Source organism: Leptodactylus fuscus, chromosome 1 (assembly GCF_031893055.1).
Source record: "Leptodactylus fuscus isolate aLepFus1 chromosome 1, aLepFus1.hap2, whole genome shotgun sequence".
NCBI lineage: Eukaryota > Metazoa > Chordata > Amphibia > Anura > Leptodactylidae > Leptodactylus > Leptodactylus fuscus.
Window position 1 is genome coordinate 57,023,460 of NC_134265.1, and position 14,060 is coordinate 57,037,519.

The 14,060-nt window shown below is 41.9% G+C and overlaps 1 protein-coding gene across 3 annotated transcripts in view; it reads left to right on the forward strand.

The window, feature by feature from the left end:
- ZFYVE16 (zinc finger FYVE-type containing 16) overlaps window positions 1–14,060 on the forward strand; it is a 40,672-nt gene that overhangs the window by 16,480 nt on the left and 10,132 nt on the right. For all 3 annotated transcript variants that reach the window (XM_075270913.1, XM_075270923.1, XM_075270933.1), the window contains 8 exons: window positions 417–568; window positions 2,608–2,854; window positions 3,306–3,428; window positions 3,506–3,661; window positions 4,371–4,595; window positions 6,624–6,706; window positions 8,567–8,671; window positions 11,077–11,227. In XM_075270913.1, coding sequence (XP_075127014.1) covers window positions 417–568; window positions 2,608–2,854; window positions 3,306–3,428; window positions 3,506–3,661; window positions 4,371–4,595; window positions 6,624–6,706; window positions 8,567–8,671; window positions 11,077–11,227 — 1,242 coding nt within the window. The remainder of the gene's footprint in view (window positions 1–416; window positions 569–2,607; window positions 2,855–3,305; window positions 3,429–3,505; window positions 3,662–4,370; window positions 4,596–6,623; window positions 6,707–8,566; window positions 8,672–11,076; window positions 11,228–14,060) is intronic.

Sequence of the window (14,060 nt, forward strand, 5' to 3'; positions counted from 1 at the left end):
GAATATCCAAGATGTAGAGACTGACCAGGGATCCGGGCAGTCTTGCAACTGGAGTGGCACTAACTGGCTACAAGTGGTTCTCGCTGACTTCACCATTATCATTATTTATTGTAAACAAGTGCGACACCCGTCACACCCACCGAGGAAGTTCAGAGAGGTTCAAAATAGCCTCAAGCAGACTTACTGCAGTATTGTGACTGTACATATCCAACTTCATATGACATCGGAGATCTTACATAAACCTCTGGATATCTATGAGCAGAGAAGTGTAAGGAGCGTGTCAATATCAATGTACCTTTATGAGTTACCTGTAGTGATCTTGTGTTTGTTCGCTTCGGTTTCTTGAGTGTATTTTGATCAGATGGGTAAGTGTCTTATATGTGGATCATTATAATGTTTATCTACCATGTTTCCAGGAATGAATCCAAAGGAACAGAAGAGAGTGTGGTTTGCTGATGGCTTATTACCTAATGGAGAAGTTGCAGACACAAGTAAACTTGCTGCTGTTGGCAAAAAGGCTACAGACTCAAGTCCAGCAACTCCAATGTCACCAGATTCTGCCATGGCGGTAAATAAAAGCGACATTTTTGTTTGCTTCTGCAGTGCAATGGTTTAGGCTAGGTTCACACTACCGTTTTCTTAAATGACAGATACAGATGGAGCCCCTGTGTTGGCTGACCGTCTGCATTCACGCCAATGTAAAAAACATGATGGGAACTATCTTCTGTTGTATGTTTTACATTTCTGATGGAAGGAATCATCCATGTAGAATCATTAATGTAGATTGTGGATAGGGATCACAGTGTACATTTTTTTTCTGCTATCAATATGTCTTTTTTGTAGAATGGGAGGAAATCCACACAAACACGGGGAGAACGTACAAACTCCTTGCATATGTTGTTCCTGGCGGGATTCGAACCCAGGACTCCAGTGCTGCAGGGCTAACCACTGAGCCACCATGTTGCCCCTACAGGACTATTTCTTGTTACAAAAGTAGACAAACATGATGGATGAAAGCGCATGTCATGTTTACAGTAGAGTCAATGTGAACGGACACAGACAGTGGGGGCTCAGTTTGTGTCCATTACTGTACTACAGTTAATGTCTATTGCTGCCTACTATAATGGATGACAGCAACAAATATTAACTATAGTGTGACTGTAGCCGTACAGTGGTCTATTCTTCATTACTCCGACTTAAAGGATGTTACATTTGTAGCTTATTCTTTGTATAAGAAGTTATACCATTTTCCAGGATACTTTGATATGGTATTCAGGTCTGTTTGCAGTCACTTAATGGGAATCTTCATCATTTATTTCTGGGGGATGATGATCTGCCCTGGTGATGTGAAGGTCTCACAGCTCGGGTAACTAAAGCTAGAGTCCCCTTTAGTTTGGACTGCCCATTTGCCATGTGTGATAGTCTGCTGCGCTGTTGTGTACAGAGACGCCATATACTGCTATGTGATATAAAGGGGTTTATACAGTGACATGGATTGAAGGCATCTGTCAGTATATGTCAGGAAATGCTTTGCCAATGTGCGCTACAGATGCAATGTGAATAGACCCTAACTGCAGCGTGCAATGTACTGATGTGTCCATCACATGATCCAGACAGAGGTCAACAATGAAGGTTCGGATTGAAGGTTTGCAAGTAGAGATCTTCTAAACTGTAAGAACTGTAAGGGATTCATCCATAAGTGTGCAGGAAAACTGTATAACCTTTCAACACTTAGGGAAGAACATTTGTTTTATGTAACTTTAATATCTTTAAACTGTGGATATTATGGCAGTACCATCTCTGCTCTATTCAGATATTGTGTATAATCTGATGGAGATGCCGTGTGTGGTATATTACTACAGGGACACCCAGTACATCTGTCTATGCATGTATATGTTTAGTCTTGAGCTTGCACTTTGTTTTGTTGATATTGATCTGCAAAACAGTTTTTCTTAGACTCTATTCATATAATGAGATGTGAACACATTCGGCGTACAGTCGACATACACTGAATATAGCCAGTCTCCTTTTACCTCACTGAGGCAAAACATGTCTGGGGTAGTATGTGGTGTATCTTTAACAACAGGCTCCACTTTCCTATGCAATAGGCCACTGGAAACAAAAACAGAAAACCCAAACCTGCTTTGCAGTATACAATTTCTTTTTACCACTCTGCTTGATGGATGGCTGGTTGTAATACATCCGAGAGTACAGAGGTATACAACAAGCAATAATCCTGATGTATGCATGAGGCCCTGGCAAATGTTTGAGCCTTATTGTGTCCAATACAGAGTACTGTACCAAGTGGGATCTGGAAGGGAGAATCTGACGTGCTCTATTAGAATAAGCAGATCTAGAACTAAAGGGCAATAGTTGGGCTTACTTTTCCATCTTATTGACATTATAAAGCAGGGGTAGGGAATGTACGGCTCTCCAGCTGTTGCAAAACTACAACTCCCTGCATGCATACTTGCTCTGCTGTTCTGGGAACTCCCATGGAAGTGAATGGAGCATGATGGGAGTTGTAGTTTCACAGCAGTTGGAGAGCCGAAGGTTCCCTACCACTGTTATAAAAGGTCAGATTAGTAAATCCTTCTCTTTCCACAGGCCCTTGGATCGTTTGACGATAATACAAAGCAATCTGCTAGCGCAGAAAAAACAGAGACTGCACATGACGTGTCCAAACCGCAGGTACCCGAAACAGAAGAAACATTCAGTGCCTTCAAAGTGTCTTCTACATCAGATTGTAGAATGCTTTGCTGCATAGAGAAATGCGTCAGCCGAGATCTCAGTCTTATTGCTGATGATGAAACAGGTCTGCCTCCCCTGTTAATGACGTTTGGAGAAAATGAAGGTAAATCTTGTTCGGTTTGGCATTTTATGCTGATCTTTATGTAGATTCTATGTATTTTTGTGGGACAATACAAGAGATGTATTGGAAACCCGCACAGCATCTGTAATGTTTGTGCACCATTTTCTCGCCCTGCTTCCTCTGTACCACTTGAAAGACAATAAGTTCTAGAGGACTTGGGATATTGTTTAATAGTGTTTAATTGATCGGTGGGGTCTGACTACTGAGACCCTCACTGATCACAAGAATGGGGCTTCTGTGGCCTCTTTAAATAAAGCAGCAACCAATGTTCAGACATCTATCGTGTGGAATGATGATGATTTTATAATGTTGTACAACCCCTCTGCAGTGGTTATTCCTCATGTTTATATATGTTTGTCATGTCTTTTTTTGGAGGGGGATTCACATGGACTTTTAGGACTGTTGATTTCATATCACATTTTGTGTGTTTCAGATGCTGTGGTGGAAACTAGACCAACTCATGCGGGTGTGATGTTACTTTTGGAGGAAGATGGGCCGAACCCAATAACCTTTATACTAAATGCAAATTTGCTTGTTAATGTCAAGCTAGTAACGTGTAAGTTAGAACACAAGTAATATCTTTACAGATAAACTTTACTTGTACTTAATCATTTTTTTTTGTATTCTCTTCAGATGCATCAGAAAAATGCTGGTTTTTTGCAACTAATGGATTACATGGCTTAGGTCAAGCCGAAATTGTAGTAATGTTGAATTTCTTGCCGAATGAAGACTCTGTTCCGAAGGATGTATTTAAACTTATGCTAAATATATATAAGGATGCACAGAAAGGTACGACAGGGATCACAAGGGGAGGGGAGGATTGGGAATTTGAAGTGGTCCAGAAAAAAAATCCAAAAGCAACCCATTTATTAAACTGGCAGAAGAGGGGTCAAGATAAGTAAATGTAAGGGTAAGTTCATACGGAGTAACGTGCCGCGTGATGTGACACGTATACGGCGTGTGAGACTTTGCAGGCTGTATACGCTCCCATTGATTTCAATGGGAGTTAGTCTCGTATACACCACGTTATTTTGCGGCCACAAAATAACACGGCGTATACGAGACTAACTCCCATTGAAATCAATGGAAGCGTATACAGCCCGCAAAGTCTCACGCCGTATACATACCACATCATACGGCACGTTACTCCGTGTGAACTTATCCTAAGGAGGTGGTTTGGGTAAGCTTCCTACAACTGTGAACTGCATACCTACTTTTATAATACTGTGAGAGACTGTAAAGCTAACTTCACACATAGGAATTAGGAGCTGATTTTGAGGCAGATCTCCTCAACATCAGCTCCGAAAACCAGTTGGTCTGCCCCACTGAAAACCAGAAGTGTCCTGCGTTCTGCTGTCATACATAGAAACCAGCAGATCTTGAGGTGGAAGTAACTGAATGAGCAACTGAAGTACTCCTATTATTAATGACTATTTCTTATTTCACATTTCCACCCTCATATATTCTATACAACTGAATTTTTTTTTCTTTTGAACAGGAAAATATATAGGTAATTTGGACAACATTACCTTTACGGAAAGCTTTCTGGACAGCAAGGATCATGGCGGATTCTTGTTTTTCACACCCACATTTCAGGACCTCAGCAGACTGCCTGTACCCAATAGTCCTTTCTTGTGTGGCATAATCATTATGAAAATGGAGGTTCCATGGGCAAAAGTTTTCCCCATTCGTTTAATGTTGACACTGGGGGCTGAAACTGGTGGTAAGTTGTGTAAAATTTCATGTGCCATTTTAGAGGATCATTAAAAAGCTCCTCATAGAGAGTGATGGCATATTGCTAGAACATTTCCAGATTGTGGCGGTCTGACTACCAAGATCCCCACTGGAGAAATACCAAAGGAACCTCTGTCCTTTCTTTCTTAAGATTTGCGAGGTCCCAGAGGTCAGACCTTCACTGACCATGATGTTGTGCCGTATCCATGGCATAGTGTATTATTTTTAACAGTGTAGCCACCGATGTCGTGTTCTTAGAAGTGCTTCCATCTTGTTATTATAGTCTTTTGCACTCCGCTATATGGTGCTCTGGTGTTAAACGCAGACAAAAAGGCTATACTAATAAGAGTGCTAAACTTCTCAGAACAAAACATTAGTACTGTGATGCTAAAAACAATATATTGTCACATGATATTGTATCCAGCAGATCTGTGAAGGTAAATATTAATTGACCAACCTTTTTAAGGAATTGATAAAACTTATGTGTATGGGCTGCCTAACATACAGAACCCGTTAATGTGAAGTCCTATATTGTTGGTACATTCGTATGAAGCGAGTCTTACACTGTTGTCACTTTCTTTTTTGTTTCTTAAGGGGTTTCTACCTAGTTTTAACGTATTATCTATTCACATTGTATATAATCAGTGGGGTCCCATTGCTGAGAACCCACTGATCACAGTAATAGGCATCCATTGTCTCTAAGACCTGGTTCACATCTGTGTCAGTAATCCGGACTACCGAACGTATTGACAAGCGGTGTGCAGTGAAAGCACACGGACCCCATAAACTATAATGGGGTCCATGTGTTTTTTCGCATGGTCTCTGCACGGAACATGCGGACAGAAAAGTAGTTCACGATCAACTTTCCTGTCCACATGACTTGTGCAGACACCATGCGGAAAGCACACGGACCCCATTATAGTCCATGGGGTCCATGTACTTTCACTGCACACCGCTTTTCAATGCCTTTGGTATTCCATTCAGGGGGGTTCCCATGCGGACTCCCCGAACGGATTACCGACGCAGATATGAACCAGGCCTTACATGAATGGAGCTGTAGGGTGGGCCTGGGCACTGCTGCTACATTAATCTCTATGGTATTAACTAAGAAAGTGCTGTATTCAGTTTCCCATAGAGATGAATGGATATTGTGCGCCATTTATTCAAGGCAAATGGGGCCCCTCTTTTTATGATCAGTGGCAATCCAGTAGGTTGGATCCTCACTTATCACATATCCTGTACGTTAGCAATAGGGTAAAAACTTGGCAAAGCTCATTTAATGTAAATGGCATCTCATAAATATTCATTATGGGTTCTGTATCTGTCAGTAGTTTGGCAGCTTCATCTATATTGTGACTACTGACTAGCATGCAGTAACGGCCCCTTACATTTCCTGCTGATCAGTAGTGAGCAATGCATGCTTAGTCAGGACGCTTGCTTATTATATCTACAAGTTGTACTCCTGGAACCTGCTTAGAGATCACAAAGCCATTTAAGTGTTTTTATTAAAGTGGTTGTTCAGTGTGTCCATTTTTTTTTCTTTATAAACCATGCAGAATGGGTGAAGACCAATAAAGAAGCAAAACTCACAAATCCATTCTGCTCCTCTTTTGACTCTGTGTCCCTGCTGGTCCCTGCACAGTAAATTTCCTCAGCTGGTCACTGACTAAGTCAAGTCACCACCGCAGTAATGGACTGAGTGGTAATTTCTTGTGTGCCAAGAGGGACCAGAAGTAGGGAACCAGCATGGACCTGGGGAATGTCAGAAAACGAGCAGCAGGGGCTTAGTAACATGAATTCTGCTGCTTTTCTTAACCCACTGTGAGCCACTTGGAAAAGGAATTTACCTGCTCAATAACCCCCATTACAATTTTCTGAAGAACTACAACCAAATGCAAAAAACATTAGCGACATCCAGTAGTGGTAAAAACTTGGTCAGTAACTGGATGTCTAGCCTTGACCTACATTGAATCAGCACTTTAGTTTTCCTGACTGTATCTATGTTTAATTCCTCAAGTATATCCATCTCCTGTAACAAGCCGCAGACATCGAAAATCTGTATTTGGAGAGATTGGACATACTATAATAAACTTGTTGACTGTAAGTATTATTTTATATGTTTTATTACAAAGAGATTTAACAGGAAACTGAGCAGAATGTGAACAAAATCAGCCTTGGGTCAGAGTTTTGGAGCTGCCGCTCATTTATACTCATGTGTTCAATGAAGTCCTCTGTCATCTTATCGTAGGCCTCTCCTTAGACCACTTCCTTCACCTTGTCCCCAAGCGGTGTTTGTTTTTTGTTGGGGTTTTTTTTTTTTTTTTTTTGCAATTTGGGATTTTAGGGTGGATTCCTTAGGGTTCATTCACACGGAGTAAACGCATGCTCATTTTGGCAAAATACACGTGTAAAAACACGTCGCCTTTTTTACGTGTTTAAAAAAAAAAGTCATTGAAGTCAATGGGAGTCTTATTTTTACACGTGTATACTTTACACGTGTATTTTGCCAAAATGAGCGTGCATTTACTCCATGTGAATGAACCCTTAGAGTCATGCATGCAGGACTTTATCTTGAATTCCAAATTAGTACAATTTGGTATATGAGCCGCCTCAAAAAAACACACAGTCAAAACTTGGAATTATGTGACTAATGTGGATTGTGGTCTTTAATGGTGGATGGGTGAGGGTTTTTTTGGGGGGGATTGTCCAGGATAACTATAAAACCCTACAATAATCTAAACAACCTCCCTCCTCCTACTTTCTAAATTACATCATTAATCAAAATGTATATTTACCCAAATCCCTGAGGTGTCACGTGACCACCCCGGGACATTTTCTGATTATCCAGTGACAATCCGTTTCCCCATTTCCGAAAACGTATCGTCACTACTATTACCCCCCCCTCCCCCTATCCACTTTACTATCATACTTGCCTATCTTCTTCCTGTCTAGGCTTCTTTCTCTGGGGAACGGCTCCTCCTCCTTCTTCCTTGATGCCATCATGTCATGTGTAACAGAGTCAGAGACCTGGCTTAGCACTGAAGCCGACAGTACATCTCTATTGTGCAAGCTGGGAGCCTGTGGAATAGAGAAGTACTGAAGGCTAAGGCACAGGGCTGGGCGTTCCCTGCAGAAGGAAGACAGGAAGAAAACAGGTAAAGTATAATAGGGTAAGGGGCGGGCTAAGTTAGTTGGGAAAGGCTAGTGGTGGGAGGAATAGCTAGCGAGACCAGGAGAGGGTGTTTGGAGGGGGAAGGGGGGAGCCGTGAGAAGGAGATAGGGTGAGAGCCTACAACTACCAGAATGCATTACAGCAGGAAGCTGCAACCTGTAAACAAAAGCAAAAGATGCTAGGCGCTCCCAGAGAAACCCTGTAACATAAGTTTTGGGACATAACTGTTGGATAAGGCGCACACAATAAGTTTCATTCCATTATAGATAAGTTATCTGCAAAGGAGGGGTTGAGAAAGGAATGTTAGACGGCTACAGACACACGCTGGCATCCTTCACAATGGACACAAGCGTCCGACATTCTTTTTACATTATAGTCAATGGGAATTGATGCAGACGGAGGGGGCTCAGTCAGTCTACTACCATTGATGTCCGTTGCTCTCATCCCGTGACGGATGAGAGCAATGGACATTAATAACAGTCATGTACAATGCTCAGTGCAGCTGTGTATACAATTATTACCTGTGCAGATTTCTGTCTGACCAATGAAAAGATCTAAGGAGAGGCCTGCAAAAAGTTGCCAGGGTGATGTCGTCTGCATCAGCATTGTCTAGATAAGTATAAGAAAGTGGAAAGGGTAAAGCTCCGCACTCTGTACAAAAGCTATTCTTTCCATTTTTGCCTGTAGTTTCACTTTATGAGAATATGTGCTGCAACATTGATTTTATATTTTATTGTATTATCTTATAAAGTTTCCTGCATTTATGATTTTTTTTTATTATTATCCAGGACCTTAGAAATTATCAGTACACCATTCCACATGTAGATGGTTTGGTAATTCATATGGAAATGGGCAAAAGCTGCATAAAGATCCCTTCAAAGCGACATAATGAGGTGAGCAAGATACATATTATAGAGAGAGAGTCAATTCCCACAATGGGATTGAGGCCCCTTCTTTCAAGAGCTTTCAATCTATGAGGTAGAGGGGGTGACACAGCAGAAGACTTTTGTGGGAAATAGTTGGAAAAGTTAATTTTTATGTAATAATTAGAGATGAGCGAGTAGTATTCGATCGAGTAGATATTCAATCGAATACTACGGTATTCGAACTACTCGTACGCGTCGAATACCACGCGTAAAAAATTGATTCCCCTCCCACCTTCCCTGGCGCTTTTTAAACACCAATCTAAACCCCAGCCAATCTGCTATTTGAAGAGGCGGCAATATTTGGGAAAGCAATGCAGCCTCTTTGCCACTTACCATGCATATCGCTGTAGGTTTATATTGCAACTGTGCTTTGTATCACAGCTCAGCCCATTCTCTTGAATGGGACTGAGCTGTGAATAGGGTTTTGAACCCCTGTTGATATTCTTCTGCTGGTCATCAATTGATAAATCTTGCAAAACTCCCATTATAGGTAGAGATGAGCGAACAGTGTTCTATCGAACACATGTTCGATCGGATATCAGGGTGTTCGCCATGTTCGAATCGAATCGAACACCGCGTGGTAAAGTGCGCCAAAATTCGATTCCCCTCCCACCTTCCCTGGCGCCTTTTTTGCACCAATAACAGCGCAGGGGAGGTGGGACAGGAACTACGACATCGGGGGCATTGAAAAAAATTGGAAAAAGTCATTGGCTGCCGAAATCAGGTGACCTCCATTTTAGACGAATAGTGGATTTCAAATCCGGGTCATATGAGAATGTGAACTTTGTGACTATGAGACAGGGATAGCTGTACAGGCAGGGATAGCTAGGGATAACCTTTATTTAGGGGGGGAATGTTATTAAAAATAACTTTTTGGGGCTCTATCGGGTGTGTAATTATGATTTTTGTGAGATAAACTTTTTCCCATAGGGATGCATTGGCCAGCGCTGATTGGCCGAATTCCGTACTCTGGCCAATCAGTGCTGGCCAATGCATTCTATTAGCTTGATGAAGCAGAGTGTGCACAAGGGTTCAAGCGCACCCTCGGCTCTGATGTAGGAGAGCCGAGGGTGCACTTGAACCCTTGTGCACCCTCGGCTCTGCTACATCAGAGCCGAGGGTGCGCTTGAACCCTTGTGCACACTCTGCTTCATCAAGCTAATAGAATGCATTGGCCAGCGCTGATTGGCCAATGCATTCTATTAGCCCGATGAAGTAGAGCTGAATGTGTGTGCTAAGCACACACATTCAGCTCTACTTCATCGGGCTAATAGAATGCATTGGCCAGCGCTGATTGGCCAGAGTACGGAATTCGGCCAATCAGCGCTGGCTCTGCTGGAGGAGGCGGAGTCTAAGATCGCTCCACACCAGTCTCCATTCAGGTCCGACCTTAGACTCCGCCTCCTCCAGCAGAGCCAGCGCTGATTGGCCGAATTCCGTACTCTGGCCAATCAGCACTGGCTAATGCATTGTATTGGCGTGATGAAGCAGTGCTGAATGTGTGTGCTTAACACACACATTCAGCTCTACTTCATCGGGCTAATAGAATGCATTGGCCAATCAGCGCTGGCCAATGCATTCTATTAGCGTGAACTGAGTTTGCACAGGGGTTCTAGTGCACCCTCGGCTCTGCTACATCAGATTGCTACATCTGATGTAGCAGTGCCGAGTGTGCATCAGATGTGTAGTTGAGCAAAACTGACTCAGCACTGCTAAGTCTCTGCATTCGCATAGGAATGCATTGGCCAGCCTTCGGCCAATCAGCGCTGGCTCTGCCGGAGGAGGCGGAGTCTAAGGTCGGACCTGAATGGAGACTGGTGTGGAGCGATCTTAGACTCCGCCTCCTCCAGCAGAGCCAGCGCTGATTGGTCGAGTTCCGTACTCTGGCCAATCAGCACTGGCCAATGCATTTCTATGGGGAAAAGTTAGCTTGCGAAAATCGCAAACTGACAGGGATTTCCATGAAATAAAGTGACTTTTATGCCCCCAGACATGCTTCCCCTGCTGTCCCAGTGTCATTCCAGGGTGTTGGTATCATTTCCTGGGGTGTCATAGTGGACTTGGTGACCCTCCAGACACGAATTTGGGTTTCCCCCTTAACGAGTTTATGTTCCCCATAGACTATAATGGGGTTCGAAACCCATTCGAACACTCGAACAGTGAGCGGCTGTTCGAATCGAATTTCGAACCTCGAACATTTTAGTGTTCGCTCATCTCTAATTATAGGGTCTTTTGGGCTCCATATATACCCTCTGTTCCAGTGGGCCGCCTCTCAATTGTTGTGTTCTTCCAACAGATCAGAACGGACTGTCGATGTTAGTGTGAACCTAGTTTAAAATGTACTTAATGAATATATTTCTTATATTTAAAAGATCCTTAAAGTGATACATTCTTGTAATGAACACGTCATAAGCATCGGCGCAAGCTTCAGTTTGGAAGCGGACTCTCATCTGGTTTGTGTGCAGAATAGTGATGGGATCTATCAGACACAGGCGAACAGCGCTGCTGGACAGCCGAGAAAAGGTAAGAATCCATTCACACAAAGACTTTGTACAACTATTGCACTTTTTATTATTTCTGACCGTGAATGTGTCTGTATAAACTGATATTGCACCTGAGACCAAATATACTCAGCATGGTACCTGTCCTCAATATAGAAGTAGTAGTCACAATACACCATTGGGCACATCTAGTAATACTGTATAATAGTTAAGACATTGGAAACTCAGACTAAATAGTCTAAACTGTACCGATACTGTATGATAAGTCTGGTACATCTGTAGACTAGCTAGTCCTAAGGCCCAAGTTGTTGGCGGTATTGCATCTTTTATACTGCAGGTAAGATGCAATAGGTTGACCAACACACAGGAAACAATTGTTTCTAGATACGCTTGTGCCCAATGGTTTAGCTGTTTGTCAGACCTTCTAATAAGCCCTGAACTTTCTTCTACCTGGTTTGCCATAATGTACATTAGAAAACATACCAAGATTTTAGCACAAGTTTTGGTGCAGAGTGTTACATTTTAAGCCACATCTCTTTTTTTTTTTTCTTTTTTTTTTTTTTCTAAGCCATGATTTTTGTTGGACAAGGTACAGAGAGTGTCTAAAACAATAAATATTGGGGTTCCACCCGCAGTCGTCTTAGATTTCGTACATTGACGTGCTACATATTCTGAATTTACCTTACTTGTCTGCTACCCTCTTCCTCATTCCCCTCTCATTCTCTACTCGTTCTCCTCTCTTCCCTTCTGTCTTTATATAATTAGTTACAGTTTCCCCTTTTTGGGGATGAGTTCCCCCAGGTGATCTCATTCTCATGCCCTTGGGTCTTCCCATTCTGTTTACCTTGTTGTGGGCCTGTTGGTAGTTGCACCTTTTGAATTGATTTGTCTCTAGGACCCTGGGTCTTGACATTGTTGATTTATGTATTACTAGCTGGTACCCGCGACTTCGTCTGCGGTGATTGTGGCAGTGGGTATATACACGCGCGGGTAAGGTTTTCGTACTGTGTATTAGGTATGGGATATGAAATGTAACTTTGTATCTTGTTTTTGCTGTAATTCAGAGAATACGTGAGACTTTTGTGTTGAAGTTAATTTGTATTAGAGCTGCTATATATACGGTGTTGTGAGAAACTTTACATAGTGACTTTGGGACAGAAGTATTTGAAGTTAACCCTTTCCCGCCGATGGCATTTTTTGATTTTGGTTTTTCGTTTTTGACTCCCCTCCTTCTAAACCCTATAACTTTTTTATTTCTCTGCTCCCAGAGTCATATGAGGTCTTAATTTTTTGGGACAAATTTTTCTTCATGATGCCACCATTATTTATTCTATATAATGTACTGGGAAGCAGGGAAAAAATTCAGAATGGGGTGGATTTGAAGAAAAAATGCATTTCTGCGACTTTCTTACGGGCTTTGGTTTTACGGCGTTCACTGTGCAACCAAAATGACATGTCCCCTGTATTTTGTGTTTCGTTACGATTCCGGGGATACCAAATTTATATGGTTTTATTTACATTTTGACCCCTTAAAAAAATCCAAAACTATGTTAAAAAATTTTTTTTTGAAAAGTCGCCATATTATGACAGCCGTAACTTTTTTATACGTAAGTGTACGGGGATGCATAGGGTGTCTTTTTTTGCGGGACCGGGTGTACTTTGTACTTCTACCATTTTCGGGAAATGTTATTGCTTTGATCACTTTTTATTTAAATTTTTATCAGAATCAAAACAGTGAAAAAACGGCGGTTTGGCACTTTTGACCATTTTTCCCGCTACGGCGTTTACCGAACAGGAAAAATATTTGTATAGCTTTGTAGAGCGGGCGATTTCGGACGTGGGGATACCTAACATGTATGTGTTTCACAGTTTTTAACTACTTTTATATGTGTTCAAGGGAAAGGTGGGTGATTTGAATTTTTAATCCTTTTTTTTTGTTTTTATATATATATATATATTTTTTTTTAAAAAAAACTTTTTTTTTGCATTTATTAGACCACCTAGGGGTATTGACATGGGTGGGCGGTGTCGCGGATTGTCAGAGCGGTGGGGGTCGGCAAACATGGCTGCTCCGGAGCGTTATAGAGCGCCTCCTGGAGTATCGTTAAGGTGAGGGGCAAAGTGGTAAAGTATATGTATATGTGATTGTGTGGGGTTAGGGGCGAGGCTGTAGAGGGCAATATGAATTTTGTGGCTTGCTATGGTCCAAAGTGTGTGAGATTGCAGAGATGGTGCTGTGAGTTTGGGTTTTGTGGGGGTCCTGGCACAAACGTATGTGCGCTATTGTGACGAAAAGTAGCCTATTGCGCAATCGAGTGTATTAACTATGTTTGTGGAAACTTTCAGCCAAATCGGTCAAGCGGGTTTTGCGTGATTGAGGAACAAACATCCGAACATTCAAACAACACACAAACTCACAAACCCACAAACTTTCACATTTATAATATTATTAATAGGATATTCCTCGGTTTTATATTTTTTTCTCAAAAATTTCAATAAATTTTCATTAAACATAAAACATTAAATATGTTAACGTACGTGCGTCAGTTTTTTGCCACATGTTCTGGCATTTTTATTAGTGTGTCTGCTCCATATTGTATTGTATTTATCCCACCTGCTTTTGTTGGCACAGAATGGCATCTCCAGCAGGCTATTGAGAGAACGGTTCCCCAGATGTTGAGCTGATCTTGGAAGCTCGGGCAATTACTTTTTATCATCAGGGGTATCTGCCAGTGTGTCAACATTCCCTTTGCCATCTGAGTAACTTGTACAATGCTCATTGCAGTTATACATACAAATAAAGTGATAACTGTGGGCACAGGTGTTTAGTGAATCCACCTTATCTGAAAGTGCGT